The following is a 20,315-nucleotide window of genomic DNA, read 5'->3' as shown; positions in this document are numbered from 1 at the left end:
TTTGACCTCTGATTCCTCTGCCTTTTCTAAACCCAGTTTGTACATCTGGAAGTTCTTGGCTCACATACTGTTGAAGCCTAGCTTGAAGGATTTTGAGCACAACCTTACTAGTATGTGAAATGAACGCAATTGTATGGTAGTTTAAACATTCTTTGGCATTGCCCCTCTTTGGGATTGGAATGAAAACTGACCTTTTCCAGTCCTTTGGCCACCGCTGAGTTTTCCAAGTTTGTTGACATATTGAGTGCAACACTTTAGCACCATCATCTTTTAGGATTTTGAATAGTTCTGCTGGAATTCCATCACCTCCACCAACTTTGTAGTAATGCTTTCTAAGGCTCACTTGACTTCACACTCCAGGATGTCTGGCTCTGAGTGAGTGACCACACCATCATGGTTTTCTGGGTCATTAAGACCTTTTTTGTGTAGTTCTGTGTATTCTTGCTACCTCTTCTTAATCTCTTCTGCTTCTGTTAGGTCCTTACCATTTCTGTCCTTTATGGTGCCCTTCCTTGTACAAAATATTCCCTTGCTATCTCCAATTTTCCCATTCTGTTGTTTTCCTTGATTTCTTTGTGTTATTCATTTAAGAAGGCCTTCTTTTCTCTCCTTGCTGTTCTCGAGAATTCTGCAATTCAATTTCTCCCTTGCCTTTCACTTCTCTTCTTTCCTCTGCTATTTGTAAAACCTCTTCAGACAACTACTTTGCCTTCTTGCATTTCTTTTTCTTGGGGATGATTTTGGTCACTGCCTCCTGTACAATGTTATGAACTTCCATCTATAGTTCTTCAGGCAATCTGTCTACCAGATCTAATCCCTTGGGTCTATTCATTACCTCCACTGCGTAAATCATAAGGGATTTGATTTAGGTCACACTTGAATGGTCTAATGGTTTTCTCTATTTTCTTCAATTTAAGCCTGAATTTTGCAATAAGGAGCTGATGATCTGAGCCACAGTCAGCTCCAAGCCTTGTTTTTGCTGACTGTATAGAGCTTCTCTATCCTTGGCTGCAAAAAATACAATCAGTCTGATTTTGGTATTGACCACTAGGTGATGTCCACGTGTTGAGTTGTCTCTTGTGTTGTTGGAAAAGGGTGTTTGGTATGAACAGTCCCTACAATAGCACTTCTCAAACTTTAATGTGCACACAAATCCCCTGTAGATCTCATTAGAATGTAGATTCTGGTTGAGCAGTTCTGGGGACTGCCCCAAGTTTCTGCATTTCTAGCAAATGCCCAGGTGATGCTGATCCTGCCGGTCCAGGGACCACATTTTGAAAGTCCAACCTCCTGGCTCTACAAACTTTCTCTAAACTAATGGCTCCCAAATTTAGACTTCCAATCCAGACCTCTCTCCCGAACTGTCACTTCTAATTACAACTCTTAGTTGACGCCTCTGTTTGGATATTTGTAAGGCATCTCCTAAATTTTTCAAGGGCTTCTCTGGTGGCTCAGTAGTAAAGAATCTGCCCGCCGCTGCAGGAGACCCGGGTTCGATCCCTGATCTGGGAAGATCCCCTGGAGAAGGAAATGGCAACCCACTCCAGGACTCTTGCCTGAGAAATCCCATGGACAGAGGAGCCTGGCAGGCTACTATCCTTGGGGTCACAGCAGAGTCAGACACGACATAGTGACTAAAGAGCAACAGGGTTCTCACACCTACTCCTGCCGACGTCTCCCTCAGGACTCAAGAACTCAAGTCAAAACCTAGAAACTATCCATGAATGGCCTTTTTCTCAGTCTCTATATCCAAACTGATAGCAAGTGCTGTCTACTTTACCTCCAAAGCTTATCTGGACCCTTTACTCCCTCTGCTCTCCACTCCCACCACCCTAGTCCAGGCGACCTCCTCGCTTGTGTGAGCTGCTACAGAAGCTACTGGTCACTTTGCTTCCTGCCTGCCCTCTCCCCCTTCTCCCCCTATCCATTCTCTACACATTAGTTAGAGTGATTTTTCTAAAATATAAATCAAATCGCGTCACTTTCTTGCTTCACAAAATTCCTTTAGGAGCTTGCATCTCATCTAGAATTAACCTAACTCCCTACCCTAGCCTATAAAACCCAGCATGTCTGGCCTCTGCCTTCCTTCTGAACCTCATCTCAGGTGAACCCCTGGCCCTGACACCACAGTCTGTCGGCCTCTCTCCAGTCCCTGAGCACGGCCTACTTCCTCCTTGGAGCCTTTGTTCTGACCGTGCCCTCTGTCTCCTGGTCCTGGCTGGGCCCTTCTCATCATTCAGATCTCAGCTTCTGGGTGACCTCCCCTGAGAGGCCTTCCCTGATCACCTTATGTCTCACCCAGTTTCACTCCGCATGTTTCACCAGTAGCTGACCTTTGTTTAATTGTTTCTCCACTAAGAAGTCAGTCCAGGAAAACAGTGACCTTGTTTTCTACTTGGTTCACTGGCATCTGGAACAGGGCCAGAATAGGTACCCAGAGAAAATTTATCATGTGAGGAAATGTCAGTTCCCTCCACCCCAAGCCTCAGTTTCCCCGTCTATTAAACAGGGATAAAAACATGACAGCATCTTCCTCACAGAGTTAAGATTAAATGAGAAGGACGTGCCTAGAGGTCCAGTGGTCAAGAAGCCACCTGCCAATGCAGGGGACACAGGGTCGATCCCTGGTCTGGGAAGATTCTACACACCTCAGAGCAAGTAAGCCTGTGCCCCACAACTACTCAGCCTGTGCTCTGGAGGTCAAAAGTCACCAAACTGAGCCTACATACAACAGTTACTGAAGCCTGCATGCCTAGAGCCCATGCTCTGCATCAAGAGAAGCCCCTGCAATGAGAAGCTTGTGCACCACAAATTGAGAATAGCCCCCACCCCTACTGCTGCAACTAGAGAAACCCGAGCACAGCAGTGAAGACCCAGCACAGCCAAAAATAAAATAAATTAAAAAAAAGATCAAATGAGAAATACACGTAAGGCTCAGGCAGTGCCTGGCACGTGGTCACAAGTGGCTAATAATCCCATTACAAAGCTCAGCAGTGGCCACAGGACTGGAAAAGGTCAGTTTTCATTCCAATCCCAAAGAAAGGCAATGCCAAAGAATGCTCAAACTACCACAAAATTGCACGCATCTCACACGCTAGTGAAGTAATGCTCAAAATTCTCCAAGCCAGGCTTCAGCAATCCATGAACCGTGAACTTCCATATGTTCAAGCTGGTTTTAGAAAAGGCAGAGGAACCAGAGATCAAATTGCCAACATCTGCTGGATCATCGAAAAAGTAAGAGTTCCAGAAAAACATCTATTTCTGCTTGATTGACTATGCCAAAGCCTTTGACTGTGTGGATCACAATAAACTGTGGAATATTCTGAAAGAGATGGGAATACCAGACCACCTGACCTGCCTCTTGAGAAACCTATATGCATGTCAGGAAGCAACAGTTCGAACTGGACCTGGAACAACAGACTGGTTCCAAATAGGAAAAGGAGGACGTCAAGGCTGTCTATTGTCACCCTGCTTATTTAACTTATATGCAGAGTACATCATGAGAAACGCTGGGCTGGAAGAAGCACAAGCTGGAATCAAGATTGCTGGGAGAAATATCAATAACCTCAGATATGGAGATAGCACCACTCTTTTGGCAGAAAGTGAAGAGGAATTAAAGAGCCTCTTGATGAAAGTGAAAGAGGAGAGTGAAAAAGTTGCCTTAAAGCTCAATATTCAGAAAACTAAGATCATGACATCTGGTCCCATCACTTCATGGCAAATAGATGGGGAAATAGTAGAAACAGTGGCTGACTTTATTTTGGGGGGCTCTAAAATCACTGCAGATGGTGACTGCAGCCATGAAATGAAAAGACACTTACTCCTTGGAAGAAAAGTTATGACCAACCTAGATAGCATATTCAAAAGCAGAGACATTACTTTGCTAACAAAGGTCCATCTAGTCAAGGCTATGGTTTTTCCAGTGGTCATGTACGGATGTGAGAGTTGGACTGTGAAGAAAGCTAAGCGCTGAAGAATTGATGCTTTTGAACTGTGTTGTTGGAGAAGACTCTTGAGAGTCCCTTGGACTGCAAGGAGATCCAACCAGTCCATTCTGAAGGAGATCAGTCCTGGATATTCATTGGAAGGACTGATGCTGAAGCTCCCAATACTTTGGCCACCTCATGAGAAAAGTTGACTCATTGGAAAAGATCCTGATGCTGGGAGGGATTGGGGGCAGGAGGAGACGGGGACGACAGAGGATGAGATGGCTGGATGGTATCACCGACTCGATGGAGTTTGGGTGGACTCCGGGAGTTGGTGATGGACAGGGAGGTCTGGCGTGCTGCGATCATGGGGTCGCAAAGAGTCGGACATGACTGAGAGACTGAACTGAACTGACTGATTATCAATACCATGATGGAATCCCTGGCAGAAATGGGCAGAGCCAGTGGGACTCCCACTGCTCGCCAACTGAGCTCCAAGCAGTGGGCCAACTGGCCCAGGCCCAGTACTGGTCACGGCCAAAGTCCTCAACACCCAACAGCAGAGGGTGGGCAAATCCAGAGATGACAAGCAGAGGCGAGCATGCTTCAATTCAACTGTAAGTTTATTAGAAAGGCCATGGACAGATGAACCCTGAGTTACCAGCTGAGGAAGAAATGAAAAAAGCTCCTGCCCCTCTTGGCCCGCCCCACAGGCCTCTCGTGAACTCTGTCCTGTGGCGGACTCCAACAGAAGTCAGCCGGAAAGTGCTTTCTCGATGCTCCTTCAGGGACTGCTCGACCTGACGGCAGGGGACCCAGGGGTGGATGCTGGTGCCTGGAGCTGGGAGCCACAGGGCCTTGGTCCTCTCCTCTAGCAGAAAGTGGTTCCAGACCTCCCCCGCTGCAGCACAACAGAACAGAAAAGGAGCCAACTGGGATAGAGCAAGTTCTGCTAAACAGCCAAAGGCTCTGGGAGGGGACGCCGGACTGCCTCGGAGGTGGATGCAGATGGCTACAGACGGCCAATCGTGGGGATCCCCCTGGGAGAATCCTAAAGCTGCTCTAAGGGGTCTCAGCCACAGAGTGCCCTTGTGTGACTCAGCGCCCTCCTGGGGCTCCACTGGCTACTTCTGCTCCCAGAAAGGCAAATGGATCTTGTAGAAATCCATGGTGGTTGATGCCACTTTGTCCTTAAAAATAGATAAAGAGTTTGTACAGTGAATCGATTTCAACCAGCAGAGCCTGAGCCGAGAAGAGTCCATCCTGGGGAAGGAGAAGGCACTTCTCACACCCTCCCTGGGGTGATCCGGGCTGGCTGCTTCTTGGGCCCCTCGGGGCTCCGCTCCCTCTGGCCCTGGGATTCAGGCCTGCTTCCTCTGGGAAGCACGCTGCCTCCATCCAGCTAGCACTGCCCTGCGGCCTGGATGCTCGGGATCCTCACAGGGTGGTGGACGGCAGCTTCCTCACCCGCCGCTGGGCCAGGATAGACGACTCGATGGGCTTCAGCTGAGGGGTGGGCTTGGAGCTGTTGAGCGCTGAGTAGGTAGCTGCCATGGCTCCCTGGGAGACAAGGGGTACTCAGTTCACGAGGGTGGGAGGTACCTGCGCTCCAGGGCCAAGCCAGCCCCTCCCAGGGTTCTACAGCCCACCCGGTCCCCTGTTAATTCCGTCTTGGTGGTTCTTCATGGTCATGAGTCCTGCCTCCTCCTTCAGACTGGAGGCTTCAGAGCGCAGGAGCTGTGCTCACCCCCAAAGGACTGGGGGCCATGAGTGCACTGTCGACACCCCGGCATGTCAGATGGGGGCTCCCTGGGGAGAGACGTATGTGGCATCTCCTGGCTCTATCCCCCTGAGTCCTCGCCCACGGAACCCTGGCTTGGGCCCCTGCGGCCCGGCAGCCTAGGGTGGTGGTACCTTCACAAGCTGCAGGTCCTGGTGTGACAGCTGGCTCTGCGGAAGCTTGTCTTTCTGGGTGATCCACGGGTGCTGCAGGACCTGCTTGGCTGTGAGGCGCTGGTGGGGGTCCACGTGCAGCATCTTGGACACCAGGTCCTGGGGAAGAGCAGGCAAGGGGTTGGTGGGAGAGGCTAGCAGGGGAGCAGAGTGCTGGACCTGGCTGATGGGGAATGGCTAAGGCAGCCGTTTCCTGCAATCTCCTGCCTGGACCCTTGTAGTAGCCCCTGCAATCCATTCTCCACGCTGCTCCAGGGCCTCCTCGAGTGGCACATGCCCTTTTGGGGGATTTCTTCCTGGACGGCCCTTTCTTTCCTCTTTCACTGTCTAGAAGCCACGCAGGAAGGTAGGAAGAACCAAAGGCTGGGTCTGGGAAGGATCAAAACATCACTCTGCTGCTCATTGACTGGATATCTGGGGCAAGTTACTTTGACTCTCTGAGTCTCAGCTTCCCCTCTGAGAAGCAGGATGACAAAAGTACCCAACTCATAAGGTCAATCGGAGAAGGCAATGGCATCCCACTCCAGTACTCTTGCCTGGAAAATCCCATGGATGAAGGAGCCTGGCAGGCTGCAGTCCATGGGGTCGCAAAGAGTCGGACACGACTGAGCGACTTCACTTTGACTTTTCACTTTCATGCATTGGAGAAGGAAATGGCAACCCATTCCAGTGTTCTTGCCTGGAGAATCCCAGGGACGGGGGAGCCTGGTGGGCTGCCGTCTATGGGGTCACACAGAGTTGGACACAACTGAAGAGACTTAGCAGCAGCAGCAGCATAATGTCAATGTGAGGGGGTACTGTTCACTAAGGACTCAACCCAGCGTCTGACACAGAGGTTCTCACCACCGGGACCTGTTGTTTAGTACTGAAAGCGCAAATGTCCCTCCTCTGAGAAGGCCTGTCTGCCTGGTGGCCCGTAGCCCTGCCTGGGTCTCCACTGCCTATACCTCTGACCAGGAGGACCTGCCTCTCTGTCCCCTTGTGTGCAAACCTGTCTGTCCCCTCACACTAAGTCCCCACGAGGCAGGGGCCATGATGATGCAGCCCTCTGTCCCCCTTCAGGGCCCAGAACACAGGAAGCGCCAGTGAACGATCACCAAGTTGTCCAAACAATACACAAGATAGAGGGCGGGGGAGAGGGAGCAGTCTGCCTGGGAATCTTCCACTTGCAGAAATACAGCAACAGAGGTTTGTGGGATATTCCACTTGGAGAAATGAGGCTGCTAGTCCCCTGTCTGTGAAACGCCGAAAAGCCCTGGGATGGGACCCTGCCTCCCCAGCCCTGAGTGCGCAGGGTCCAGGCCTTACAGACTCACCTTGGCTGTGTCCGAAACCGCGTTCCAGTTTCCCCCACTGAGGGTGAACTTGCCACTGCCGATCCGGGTCAGGATTTCCTCTGGCGTGTCACTGGGTCCATTGGCAAATGGAGTGTATCTGGAGGAAAGTCCACCCGGTGTGGGTATAGCCTCTGGCCTCCATCTGGGCGGCCGGGGTGGCAGGGGGGGGACTGTGTCTCCCCCTTCGGAGTGGGTGCCCCCAAAGGCGGCACTTCCTCCCCAAGGTGGAGCTCCCAAAGGCAGCACCACATCCCTGTCTCCAGCCCTTCCTGAAGCAGGGATGAGTCTCTCCCACCAGACAAGCACCACCCCAGCCTGTACACTAGGGCTGGAGGAAGGGGTGGGGGCAGACGGGGTGCAGGCCAGAGGGGCACTCACCCCGCCAGCATGGTGTACAGCAGAATGCCCAGGCTCCAAATGTCGCAGCCTTCATCATAGCCCTGGCGCTTCAGGACCTGGCAGGAAGGCGGGCAGGGGAGGGTGGTCGGGCTGAGGGGCATATGCCTGCCTGCTACTCCCCAAAGCGCAGGACAAGGGTCCCAGGCGTGGGCTGATCCTGCCTTGGTACTTGGACTGAGGCCACCCAGACTGGAGTCCTGGACAGCATGGGGCCTCTGGAAGGGGCACAAGGCCCTCGTGCCAGGCCCCCCCTCACTCTCGCAGCCGAGGAGGCCGGGCTGCTCACCTCGGGTGCCACGAAGTTGGCGGTGTAGCAAGGTGTCATGAGGAGCCCGTTCTCAGCCCGCAGCTGCTTGGCGAAGCCGAAGTCACAGATGCGCAGGCACTCGGGGTTCCCACTCTCGTCCACATACAGGATGTTGCTGGGCTTGAGGTCCCTGTGCACGACCTGGGGGCAGGGGGCCGGTCAGTCCTCCATGTGGGCAGGCTGCCGGGGGCCCAGGCCCACTGCCAGGGCTGGGAGAGTCAGAAGATGGGCCCAGAGAGGGGGCAGAAGGACCCAGAATCTGAAAGGGGGGAGGAGGCTGCCAAGGGTCCTTGCTGCTGCTGGTGTTATCAACCTGAACCCTCTAGGTCAATGTCTGTGTGCGTGCGCATGCTCAGTTGCGTTCGACTTTGCAACCCCATGGACTGTAGCCTATCAGGTTCCTCTGTCCATGGAATTTTCCAGGCAAGAATCCTGGAGTGGGTTGCCATTTCCTACCCCCGGGGGGGTCTTTCTGACTCAGATAAAACCCAAGTCTTTGTCTCCTGCACTGGCAGGCGGGTTCTCCACCACTAGCACCACCTGGGAAGCGGGGGGCCACACGTGTGACCTAACGGCAACTCCATTCTTCCCACTGCATGGGTCAAAATCTTAGAGTCATTCTTAATTCCTCTTTTTTTTCTCATATTCCTCAATCAATCCATCACCAAACACAGCTGGCTCTACCATTAAAATATATCCAGGGACCTCCCTGGATAGTGGTCCAGTGGTTAAGACTTTGTGCTCTCAATGCAGGGGGCCTATGTTTGATCCCCGGTCAGGGAACAAGATCTCACACACCATAGCTAAAGATCCAGAGTGCCGCAACTAAGACCTGGTATAGTCAAATAAATAAATGTTTTTTTAAAAACGTCCAGAGCCCAGGCACTTCTCAGCCCCTCTACTGGCAGCATGCAGATCCCAGCCATTATCATCCCTCCCCTGGATTACGGCAACAACCTCCTAACTGGTCTCCCTGCTTCTGTCTCACCTCCTATGGCCTGTTCTAAACAGAGCTGCCAGAGTGATCCTGTTAAATGTAAGTCAGATCATGTCACCTCCAAGGGTTCCCCTCTTGGGAAGAACAGTCTTTACAGTGGCCTGGTGGCCTCACCTCCTCTCTCCCTTACCGTTCACCCACATCGCTGGCACTCTCTGGTCCTCTACCACTCCTTTCCTTACTCAGCTGGCTTTGGCCACGCCAGCCTCTTTGCTCTTCCTTCAATGTGCTAAGCACGCTCCTGCCCCAGGGCCTTTGCACTTGCTATTCCCTTTTTCTGGAATACTCTTCCCTTAGGCATCTGCCTGGCTCATTCTCTTATTTCTTTCAGGTTTCAGCTCAAATGTCACCTTACCAATAAGGGCTTCCCTGGACCATTCCATATGAAATATAAAACGCCACCTGGTCCATTCCATATAAAACATCAACCACAGACCCGTACTCCTTACTCTCCTCACCCTGCTTATCTTTATCCACAGCATTTACCACTGTTGGAGATTCAAGTCATCATCTTCAGAACCCACCCGCGGGAATGTAAGCCCCATGCTGCATCCCAGCCTTAAGAACAGTTCCCAGCACACAGTAGGTATTCAATAAATGCCTGCTGAAGAAATGGACAAACAACACTGCCGAGGCCTCAAGCATGAGGCCAGGATCACTCTGGCAGCTCTGTTTAGAACAGGCCATAGGAGGTGAGACAGAAGCAGGGAGGTCATGACCCTCCCCTGGCCCCATGTACTCGTGTGTAACCGGAGGAGGCTGACGGATCCCACTTGCTTTTCATCCACACCCTCTCCCTCTGCATGGTTCCATTCAGAGTCACTCACTCACCTAATTATTGACAACTCTCAGATCTCCGACACTAACCCGGAACTCTCCTGAGTCCAGCATCACACAGCTGCTGACCAGGTGGCAACCACTGAGTGTCCCCTAGCCCCTCAAGCCCAACAATCCCAGACTAAACTCATTTTCACCTTCCTTCTCCCATGAGCTCATGGTACCTCCCTGAGAGCTGTGAAAAACCTTCATTGGCTCCCTACTACTTCGGGATAAAGCCTGAAGTCCCCATCCTGGTGTGGAGAGCCAAGCTGACCTTTCTAGCCTCCAGTCCACCACATCCCTCCAGTGCCTGAGCTCAGGTCAGAGACGGGTCCTTCAACCATGAACAGCCATATCTCTCTGTGGAATACCTGCTCACCCCCAGGACCCAGCACAGGGATTCGCACATAGCAAGCGCTACGTGAACTCTGCCGTGAATGAATGAATCGCCCTCCGAAGCAGAGGAGACCTTACACGTTAGATCGGCTGAATCTCACCAGTTAGTTGGCTTTATGAGGATCCCTGCACGGTCTCTGTGGAGCCACAGGCTCCAGAGGCAGCTGCTGCTCACTCCAGCTGACAATCACTACGCAGCAACTCGGGCCCAGGTTTCAAAAGCAGCCAAATTACCAAACCAAGAAAACACCCGCATTGCGCAGGCCAAACACAGCCACTGAGTCACAGGCTGTGGCCCTAGTGGAGCTGTGACTTCAGTCAGCAGGCAGACGGGCTGCGCGTGAATCCTGGCTCTGCCGGCAGCGGCTGTGTGATCATGACGTGTCACTCAACCTCTCCAGCCTTTGGTTTTCTCACCTGTAAAACGGGGCTGATAAGAGTGTCCAGCCCCCAGCGTTACAGGAAGGCGCACACTAGTTATGTACCAGGAGTATGTAGCACGGGGCCTGGGAAATGACAGCAGCTGCCACAGTAACCCCAGCACTTCCTGGGTGAACCCCACCATCATGCTGGATATCAAGATACAGCGAGTGCTTGTTAAGAAGCCCTTAAAAAGTAGAGGACAAGCAGGGCAGGAAAATGAGGCCACAGATGTCCAAAGCAGCAGCCAATCATATGCAAGGGAGAAGCACAGACTCTAAAGCCAGTTTAGCTATGAGGCTTTTACTTAAGCTCCCAGAGCCTCAGTTTCCCCACCTATAAAACGGGTGACCTAATACTCACACCTTCTTCACAGAGTTGTTGAAACAGTTAAGTGAGTGGATGTGTAAAGTGCTTAGAATCTGTCCGGCCTGTGGAAAGTGCTCTGTGATGCCAGTGGCAGCAAAGTGCTCTGTCCTTGCCAGCATCATCGGAGGCTGTGCATTAGGGCACCTGTGACCAGCCACACACACACACATAAAGGGTGAAGTTCTTCTACATAAGTCGTCCGGTTAAACAGAGAAATCAAAGTGCGAAGCACTACTGAGTTCTCAGACAGGCTGTTCTCGGCACCCTGGGGCCCTGAGGAAGCTAGAGACTTGAAAGGGCTCCAGGTATTAAACAAAGAACTCTTGCAAAATAAGATGAAAAAAAGCAGACGACCCAATTCATTTAACGGATGAAAGACTTGAATCGACTTTCCATAAAAGACTGTCCAATGGCAATAAACCGCCGAAGAGGTGCTCAACTTCACCAGTCATCCGGAAAACGTAAATTAAAAGCACTATGGGATACCACTCCTCATCTCTTAGAGTGGCTATAATTAAAAAGATGGAAAATGCCAAGTGTTGGCAAGTAGCAGAACTCTCACACACTTCTGGAGAGTATAAATATGTAAAACAACTTTACATATTTACACCCAGGTTATCGTGGACAAGCGTTCACGAGAGACAAGTGCAAGAATGTCACGGCAGCGTTACTTGTCATAGTCAAAAACCTGGTAACAGAGACTTCCCTGGTGGTCCAGTGGCTGACTCCAAGCTCCCAGTGCAGGGGGCTCTGAACACAGTTCCATCTCTTGTCAGGGAACCAGATCACACAAACCAAAACTAAAGATCCCGCATCCTGCAACCAAGACCCAGAGCAGCCAAAAGAGAAGCAGAATCCTGAATATCATCAAAGTCTTGCTTTATCAGCTTTGTGAAGCAATATGCCGAAGGGACCAGCACCACTATCAACTCCTTCGTTCTTGAGTACCTTCTTTAAAAAAATAAATAACTAAACTAGTAACCATCCATGTCCATTAACAGCAGAAAGGATAATTAAATTGTGGTCTATTTACACAGTAGAAACCACAGAGCAATGAAGCTACACAACATCACAGGTGCCTCTCAGAGAGAGTGCTGAGTGGCTGAAGTCAGATACGAAAGGGTACTGCTGCTGCTGCTGCTGCTAAGTCGCTTCAGTCGTGTCCAACTCTGTGCGACCCCACAGACGGCAGCCCACCAGGCTCCCCCATCCCTGGGATTCTCCAGGCAAGAACACTGGAGTGGCTTGCCATTGCCTTCTCCAACGAAAGAGTACATTTATATCAAATTAGACGTCAGCTTAGAATGGTTATCTTTGAGGAGGGAGAGTGGAAGGGGCTCAAGGGGGTTGGGGGGAACTAGAAATCTTTCAGTTCCCACTCTAGAAAGCCCTTCCCTGAGGAGTTCCCTGGTGGTCCAGTGGTTAGGACTCCCAGTTTTCATTACTGAGGGTGTGGATTCAATTCCTGGTCGGGGAACTAAGCTGAGAGGCACAGCCCTGTCTGCTCTGGGTGCTGGTTACGTGGGTGTCTTCACTTTTTGAAGACTTATTGAATTGTACATGATGACCTGTTAATGTGATATTTCAATATGAAGATAACATTAAAACAAATAGGAGGGCCCAGAACTGGTCAATCCCTTCTCATTCCTTAGCTGTTATGAGATTTCCGGCTTCTGGACCACAGATGCTGCCAAAGTGTAAATGGCTTGAGAATCTCCCTCCAAAAACCTCCATGAGAGCTTCCAATTTCCTCATCATCTTCCCCTAGTATTTGGAAAGGGCCAGAAACTTTAGAGGCAGCTGGTAAAGAATCCGCCTGCAATGAGGGAGACCTGAGTTCGAGTCCTGGGTTGTGAAGATCCCCTGGAGAAGGCTACCTACTCCAGTATTCTGGCCTGGAGAAACTTTAGGGCCCATAGGTTCCAAAATCCCAAAGATGTCCTTTGGGCAAGAAATAATATTCTCCCATGACACCTCTACAGAGTGAATGTCTGTACTTGGAGCTCACCTACCCCTCATAGAGAGGCTCACTACTTTTGGAAGCAGCTCCCACTCTAGAAAAGCCCTTCTCTGGTTAACTTCCTGGTGGTCCAGTGGTTAGGACTCTGAGCTTCACAGCTGAGGGTGCAGGTTCAATCCCTCGTTGAGGGAACAAATATCCTATAAGCTCTGAGGTACAGCCGTCCCTGCTCTGAGCTTTAGGTGGCCTGCTGGAAACTCACCACTTCAGCTCTATCTTCTAAACCTTCTTCGGGTGATGCTAGCTAGTACTCATGTGAGAACAAAACAGGAAAAGGCAGCCTATGTACCGTCTGACCTGACGTAGTTCCATATCAGTCTGCTTGCACTGGTCATTTCAAAACACAAAACCACTTCAAACACGGCCATGCAGTAACCAAACTAGACCTCTGGTGATAAGGTAAAGTTCTTTTCCACAAAAGAATCCCCCTAATAAGTTAGACAGAATTACACATTGTTATTTTTGCAAATTCTAATAAATGATTGATTCAGGGAAATGTCACAAAAGTCTGAAACCATTGCATGAAAGGTCGGTGAGGTTCTCCATGATATGCCTCACACCCACCCACTGCCTGACAGCTGTTCACCCATCCCCAGACCCGTTCAGCCACCCCCCCCCCGATGACTAACGGGGGCAATGAGACAGTGGCTCCCGGACATGATGCTGTGCGAAGTTCACTGCACCCCCCACGGAGTGATTTTTGACTCCTTGCTCCCAAAAAGAAGTTGAAGTGAAATCTAATTAAGACTTTGGAGCACCTTGGAGTTTACAGGAAATATAAGCAATAGAGAAACAATTAAAATGATGCCACAAGGAAGCAAACACATTCAGAATGAGGGACAGGGATTTCCCTGGTGGTCCAGTGGTTATGACTTGTGCTGCCAATGTAGGGTTACGGATTCAGTCCCTGGTTGGAGAACTAAGATCCCATACATTCTGCAGTGTGACCAAATAAATAAGTAAATAATGTGGGACATTCCACAGAACTGCTTTCAACAAGTCAGTGGCATCCGAAAGGGAGGTTTTACTATGGAGGTGACATGGATGTACACACTTAACGAAACTCATCAACTTGTACACTTAAGATCTACTGTAGGCAAATTTTATCTCAGTTTTATAAGAGATTTAAGGGGTGTGATAAGTGAATGAAAGATATGAACCTTGCAGAGATTGTGAATCCAATAAACAAATTGCAGAAAGGCATTTTTGACATTCGAGTCAGTTCTCATGAGGTGGATGAATCTGGAGCCTATTTGTATAATAGAGTGAAGTAAGTCAGAGAAACACCAATACAGTATATTAATGCACACATATGGAATTTAGAAAGATGGTAACGGCAATCCTATATGAAAGGTAGTGAAAGAGACACAGATGTAAAGAACAGACTTTTGGACTCTGGGAGAAGGCAAGGGTAGGGTGATTTGAGAGAACAGCATTGAAACATATATATTACCACATGTGAAATAGATGACCAGTACAAGTTCGATGCATGAAGCAGGGCACTCAAAGCCAGGGCTCTGAGACAACCCAGAGGGATGGGGTGGGGAAGGAGGTGGCGGGGGTTCAGGATGGGGGGACAGATGTGCACCTGTGGCTGATTCATGTCAATGTACAGCGAAAACCACCACAATACTGTAAAGAAATTGGCCTGTGTTTCCAGCAGCATTTCCTCCTACATCTACTTCTTCTTGTCCTGACAGCTGAACCCGCAGCCAGATTCCTCCCTGAAGCCTTGAAGCTCCCACAGTGATCTTGCTGCTTCCTAACTCAAAACCACTTTGCATCTGTAGCTCCCCACCCAAATTTCTCAGTCAAACACTCTGGCTCCCTTCTTCCCAGGCTGTGTGACCTTGGGCAAGTGAGCTCACATCTCTGAGCCTCAGCTTCCCCAACTATAAAGTGAGGCCAGGAACAGCATCTACCTAATAGAGTTGTGAAAATCAGTTGAGATAACGCAAGAAGGAACTCAGCATGATGCCTGCCTAGGTCCTGAATAAACGTTACTTTTCACAGTGTGGCCTCATCCGTCCCTCCTTTCCTTCCTTACCTCCATCCACTTGCCCACTCACCCATCTCGGGTCTCCCCTCTGTCTGGCTGGTGGAAGACTACCACTGTCTGGGCCAGTCATGGTCCATGCACTCTGCTGATGCTAAGACCCCAGGCCGCCCCCTGCCCCAGGCCCACTCGGTGCCCTCCTACTCAAGACTTACCCCCTGGGAGTGCAGATATTCCACGGTCTTACTGATGGTGTACAGGACGAAGCTGGCCTCGCGTTCCGAGAAGAACTTCTGCCGTAGGATCTTATCCAGCAGCTCCCCTCCCCGCATCAGCTCTGTCACCAGGTACACGTGTTTGCCGTCATCGTACACCTGCCAGAGACCTCGCCGTCAGGCCCCTCCCCTCGACGCCAGGCCTGGGCTCCTTGGTCACCAGCTCGCTGGGCCAGGGAGGCAAGACCTGAGCCTGGGGCCTGTGTTCTGCTCTGGGTCTCATCACCCTGGCAGGGCTTTCACCTGGGCCCCTGGACAGGATGCGGGCTCTCTCCTGAGGGCAAGAATGCTCTCAGAGAATGCCAGCGTCACCCAGGGAGGGCACCTGGTGCAGCCAGACTAGAGGCGCCTCAGTGGACCTCCCATCCGTGAGCAGACGAGGGTCAGAAGTCAAAGGAATGGCTACCCTGAGACCCGCCAGAGAATCGAGGGCCCGTGTCCCCACCCTACCCTCAAGGACCCCCACTCACATCTTTCAGAGTGATGATGTTGGGGTGCTGCCCGTACCGCAGAAGAATTTCAATCTCTTCCGAGGGGTCTCGCTTGCTCTTGTCAATGACCTGAGGAAAGGGGTGCACGTGGCGGTGTTGGGGGATCAACTCCAGAGTCCCGACCTGCCACAGAGCCCCATGCTGCAGGGCGTGGAGTCTCAGCCGCACACCTTTCACCCGGCCTGCCGCAGAGCCCCATGCTGCAGGGCGTGGAGTCTCAGCCGCACACCTTTCACCCGGCCTGCCGCAGAGCCCCATGCTGCAGGGCATGGAGTCTCAGCCGCACACCTTTCACCCATCCACAGAGCTTCCAGCACCACCCGTCCCCCCCGCCGCCCTGCCCGACCAGAGGGCCAGGGCTACATCACCCACCACCTCCACCCCAGCCGAGCGGCCTTGGCCCGGACAAGGTCGTGAGGCTCACCTTGACAGCATACTCCGTGTTGGTGGCTTTGTGGACACAGCGCTTGCACTCAGAGTAGGAGCCCACACCAATTGTCTCTTTTACCACGTAGCCATCGCTAAAAACCAGGTTCTTCCCATGTAATTGCTGCAGGAGACCAAGAGGTGGGACTGATTATGTGCTCTAGAATGGAGAGTCATGTCCCAGAACCCCAGGCCTTGGGCCCTGGAGGTGGCACTGGGCAAGAAGGAAGCCTGGTGCGCTGCAGTCCTTGGGGTCACAGGGTCGGACACCCCTTAGCGACTGAACAACAACAGGAGGCCTGGGGCAGAAGCCCTGGCCCTCTCCAGGCCTATTTTCTGCACTCTATGATGGGCACACTTGGTGGCTCCCGGGCGCCTGGCTGCATTTTGTGGTCAGTGGGTGCTGGAGCAGGCAGGTAAGGAGCCATAACACACACGTGGAACAGCTGGAGGCTCTGAGAACCCAGGCAGGCCTGAGGGGCACGGGAGCCCTGAGGCGGGTCCCAGCTCTGCCACTTCCTGTGGCCGTTGGCGGGTCGTTTCCCTTTTCTGGGTGACACAGCCCACCGTGTGGGATGTCTCGAGGCTCTAAGACGTTAACGGTATCAAATCCTTCTGTGATGCTGAGTGCGTAGCAGGCTCTATTCTGAGCCCTTTTCTCCAGGTGACCACATAGCCCACACATGGCCCTGCTTCACGTCTGTTCTCCTCACATCCAGTCTGGTTTAACACTTGTCTGGGACCAAGATATCCCAGTTAGATAATAAATCACACAGTCACCCTAACTTTACACATAACTTTGTGCTATATAACTCACATAATCCTTGAAACAACCCTCGGGGAAAGGTTCTATCATCACCCCCATTTACAGATGAGGAAACTGAGACACCAGGAAGTGTCCCCTCCACAATCACTGACCTTGGAAGCTCTGACCCAGGTAGTGAGCTCCAAAGTCTCCATTCTTGCCTCTCAACTCTAAATTTCCCATGGAGTTTGGAGAGTAGGCAAGTGGGAGACAGTGGGAAGAGATCCGAGGGCGCCCCCCACTGGTCAGGGCCAGCCACCGCCCAGCACCACCAACCTGGGTATGCCCCGGCCCTCCAACATTCTGGCTGTGTCAAGAAACTCACAACCTGGAGAAGGGAAGGGCTACCTACTCCAGTATTCTTGCCTGGAAAAGTCCATGGACAGAGCAGCCTGGCAGGCTACAGTCCATGGGTCTGAGAGAGTCAGACAGGACTACGGAACTGAACACACAGACACACGGGGCTTATTAGGACCAAATGTGTGTGAAAGGAAAGCAGATGGTGATTCTTGAAAAATTCAAATTTCAGAATATTTTTAAAATAAAGTTTCAAAGTACTAAAAAAAAAAAAAGAAACTCATAACCACGCTGCTTTCCCTGTTTTACAAGTGGGGAAACTGAGGCTGAAGGAGGTTGAGGTGCAGTGGGCTCCCTGGTGGCAGCAGGGTCTGAACCTAAGTCTGTTCAAGTTCAGTGTCTGTGTTCTCAGCTGTTCTACCTTGTGGCTTCCAAGAAGAAAAGGACAGCTGAGAAGCTTCTCCCGCCCCTCACCTGTACCACCGCGTGCAGGGGTGCCTGTGTGGCCCGAGGCTTGCCATCGTCCTCCATTAGGCCGGTGGCCACGAAACTGAAGCCGCGGAACAGCTGATGGGCCCCGGCACTGGGGGGGATGCCTGGGGAGTCTGCAGAGGCAGAAGGCGGGGGTGAACAAGAGGAGGCACCCTTGACCCGAGGTAGCCCAGAAGCTGGCCGGGATGGGAGCCTGGGCAGGACCTCTCATCTCTGGCTTTAGCCCATCTGCCCGTGTGGGTTCAGACAAGTCCAGCCCTGTCATATAAGAAACAGCAAAACCCCTCACATCCACCACCTGCCCAGGCCAAGGCACTTTATCCCTTCCTGGAGGCCTCCTTGTGTCTGGTCTGCCCCTTCAGATCCATCTTCTCTGCAGCAGCCAGAGGGAGGGTTCCAATCACAAGTCTGTGCCCTGTCTGTACCTCTCCCCTGCCCTTGGGCTAGCCCAGGCAATGAGGTGCTTGTGATCTTAGCCTCCTTTCGCCCCACTCCACAGCTCAGCCACGCCCAGCTTCTCAGATCCTTAGAGGAGACTCTAAGCCATTGGACGTGCTGTTCCTGATAACTAGACAGCCATTCCTGTCCTCCCTCTGAGGCTCAGCTCACACACTGTCCTCTGAGAAACCTGGCCTCACGCTGCTCCTCCAACCCGGTGCCCGTTAAGCTGCACTTGCCGAGCTGCCCGGAGCTGACTTTGTGTCTCTCTCCCACTACAGTCTGAGCCATATGAAGGTGGGGCCTGGGTCTGACTTGTTCACCATCAATCCCTGCATGGCTGGCACACTAAGGGACCTGGTACTTGTCAGATAAATAAAGATGGGACAGGCTGCTCGGAGAAGTGACAAGTTCCCTGACATCAGAGACGTGCAAGCCACAGTGAGAAAAGCACCCCTCTGCTAAAACCTTGTCCCTCTAGGAGGCCTTTCGGAACACTCCTCCCCAATATGTGGCCAAAACATTAGGATTTACCAAGTTCCCTCTCAGAAGCCCCCTCCTTGGCTTCTATCTGTAATCCCATGGACTGAGTGGGTCTGCGGCTAAGTCTGTGTTCCAGATGCGTCACCGAAGCCCAGTTGTCAGAACAGCCAAAGCTAATTCCCACGCTTGCCCCTGACCTCTGGGCACCGTCAGCCCTGCTCTGCCGGACCGTCCCCACCTCGCGTGATTGCCAGGGCAGATTCTTCACCCCTGACGTGAGTGGGAGCCTGATGTCTGGTCTTTCCAGTGGGCTGAAGGTGCCCGGGGCCAAGGTCCTGACTTTTCTACTGTTGCCCACTCACTCACTCACTCCCACCCCCTTGCCCAGGCACAAAGAAGCCCATAGAGCCCCAGAGTGGGACCGCCAGGCTGAATGAGACAGGGACAAAGAGTCAGAGACTCCCCGCCTGTCTGCCCACACACCTGGGCCTGCTCAGCCCTCAGGGCCCCTGCGCCCCAAGAGGCCCCTGACTCCCCACTTCCCTCCTGGGGAAGGGAAAGCCCAGGACAAACTCAGATGAGGGACGCACCCTTGGGCGTGCGGGATGTGAACTCAGTGTCAAAGTAGAAGGTGTCATCAGGTTGTGCCACGGCTGGCTTGAAGGGTGGCTTGATCTCACGCCGGTACAGCTTCTGCAAGGTGGGGTGGGCGCCCTGGTTACCTTGGCACCCCCACAGCCCGCCAGCAGCCCCATGCAGGAGGAGGAGTCAATGGCCTGGACAGAGCACAGGCTATGCAGACAGGGCATAACTGATCGCCCTTGGGAGGCCAGCCCGTGCCCTCAAGGCCACGCTGTCGCCTCTGCTTCACCTCGGAGGCACAAGTCAGCAGAAGCCCCCTCCCACCACAGCCGAAGCCCTGCCTGGGGCCCAGGGTGGACAGACTCACTCACATTCCAGTCAATGGTGGAGTAGAAGACGTGCCGCTTGATTTCCTCTGCCCCATCAGGGCCGGAGCCTGCAAGAGCCCAGATGAGGGCCTGCCTCAGGGCGTGCCAACCCCAGACAGCCGCCCTGGCCTCCGAGCGGCTGTGCCTCACTGGGGTCTCGGGCCAGGGGCTCAGCTCACGCCACCCCAAGTCCATCCAGCCATCATCCTGAGGCCTACAGACCACTCAGCATTTTCCACTTTCTGGAGCCTCTTGATGATCAGGCTCCCATGTGCTGATGGGAGGAGGGTCCAGAGAGGAGAAGCTAGACAGCTTGTCCAAGGCTAAAGCTGGGACAGGTCAAACCTTTCCTGAGATCTGCAGGGGTTCCCACCTCCCCCAACCCTGCACCATCTTAGGCCTCATCTCTGCTGCTCTTAGCCCATCGCCTTTGTCAGCCACCAGACAGGCTCTCCCTCCTTTCAAGCCCAGACACCTGGATGAGACCTTACAAAGCTGGTCAAGGTCCAGGTGAACCCGGGAGCCAAGGAGCCAACACATACTGAGCAGCTACTACAGGCACGTTCATGTGACTTCGTTTAATCCGCGAAGCTTGAGACCATTGTCCCTGCTGGAGACAAGGACCTCAGGCTCCGGGGGGAGACGTCAACTGCTTTGGGTCACTCTGCTCACAAACAGCACTCATCCAACCACAGTATCTGTGGAGGGACCACCGCGTG

General features: G+C 52.3%; 1 protein-coding gene and 1 long non-coding RNA gene across 4 annotated transcripts in view; one reads left to right on the top strand and one right to left on the bottom strand.

The window, feature by feature from the left end:
* Window positions 1–1,557: 1,557 nt before the first annotated feature.
* Window positions 1,558–19,905, top strand: LOC120855105. The gene is made up of 3 exons (XR_005719145.1): window positions 1,558–1,649; window positions 3,644–3,647; window positions 19,895–19,905. It is a non-coding gene; the product is annotated as an uncharacterized LOC120855105 (long non-coding RNA).
* The window catches only part of RPS6KA1 (ribosomal protein S6 kinase A1), a 37,347-nt gene continuing 21,558 nt past the window's right edge, over window positions 4,527–20,315 (bottom strand). For all 3 annotated transcript variants that reach the window (XM_040229590.1, XM_040229592.1, XM_040229589.1), the window contains 11 exons: window positions 19,600–19,664; window positions 19,237–19,339; window positions 17,708–17,838; window positions 16,130–16,255; window positions 15,685–15,774; window positions 15,155–15,313; window positions 7,902–8,063; window positions 7,595–7,671; window positions 7,196–7,313; window positions 5,841–5,978; window positions 4,527–5,486 (listed from right to left, as the gene is read on the bottom strand). In XM_040229590.1, coding sequence (XP_040085524.1) covers window positions 5,364–5,486; window positions 5,841–5,978; window positions 7,196–7,313; window positions 7,595–7,671; window positions 7,902–8,063; window positions 15,155–15,313; window positions 15,685–15,774; window positions 16,130–16,255; window positions 17,708–17,838; window positions 19,237–19,339; window positions 19,600–19,664 — 1,292 coding nt within the window. In that variant the 3' untranslated portion in view covers window positions 4,527–5,363. The remainder of the gene's footprint in view (window positions 5,487–5,840; window positions 5,979–7,195; window positions 7,314–7,594; window positions 7,672–7,901; window positions 8,064–15,154; window positions 15,314–15,684; window positions 15,775–16,129; window positions 16,256–17,707; window positions 17,839–19,236; window positions 19,340–19,599; window positions 19,665–20,315) is intronic.

The sequence above is a fragment of the Oryx dammah genome, unplaced genomic scaffold, assembly GCF_014754425.2.
Source record: "Oryx dammah isolate SB20612 unplaced genomic scaffold, SCBI_Odam_1.1 HiC_scaffold_27, whole genome shotgun sequence".
In the NCBI taxonomy this organism is placed as follows: domain Eukaryota; kingdom Metazoa; phylum Chordata; class Mammalia; order Artiodactyla; family Bovidae; genus Oryx; species Oryx dammah.
Note: the sequence above shows the minus strand (reverse complement) of the source record. Positions and strands in the feature narration are given on the sequence as shown.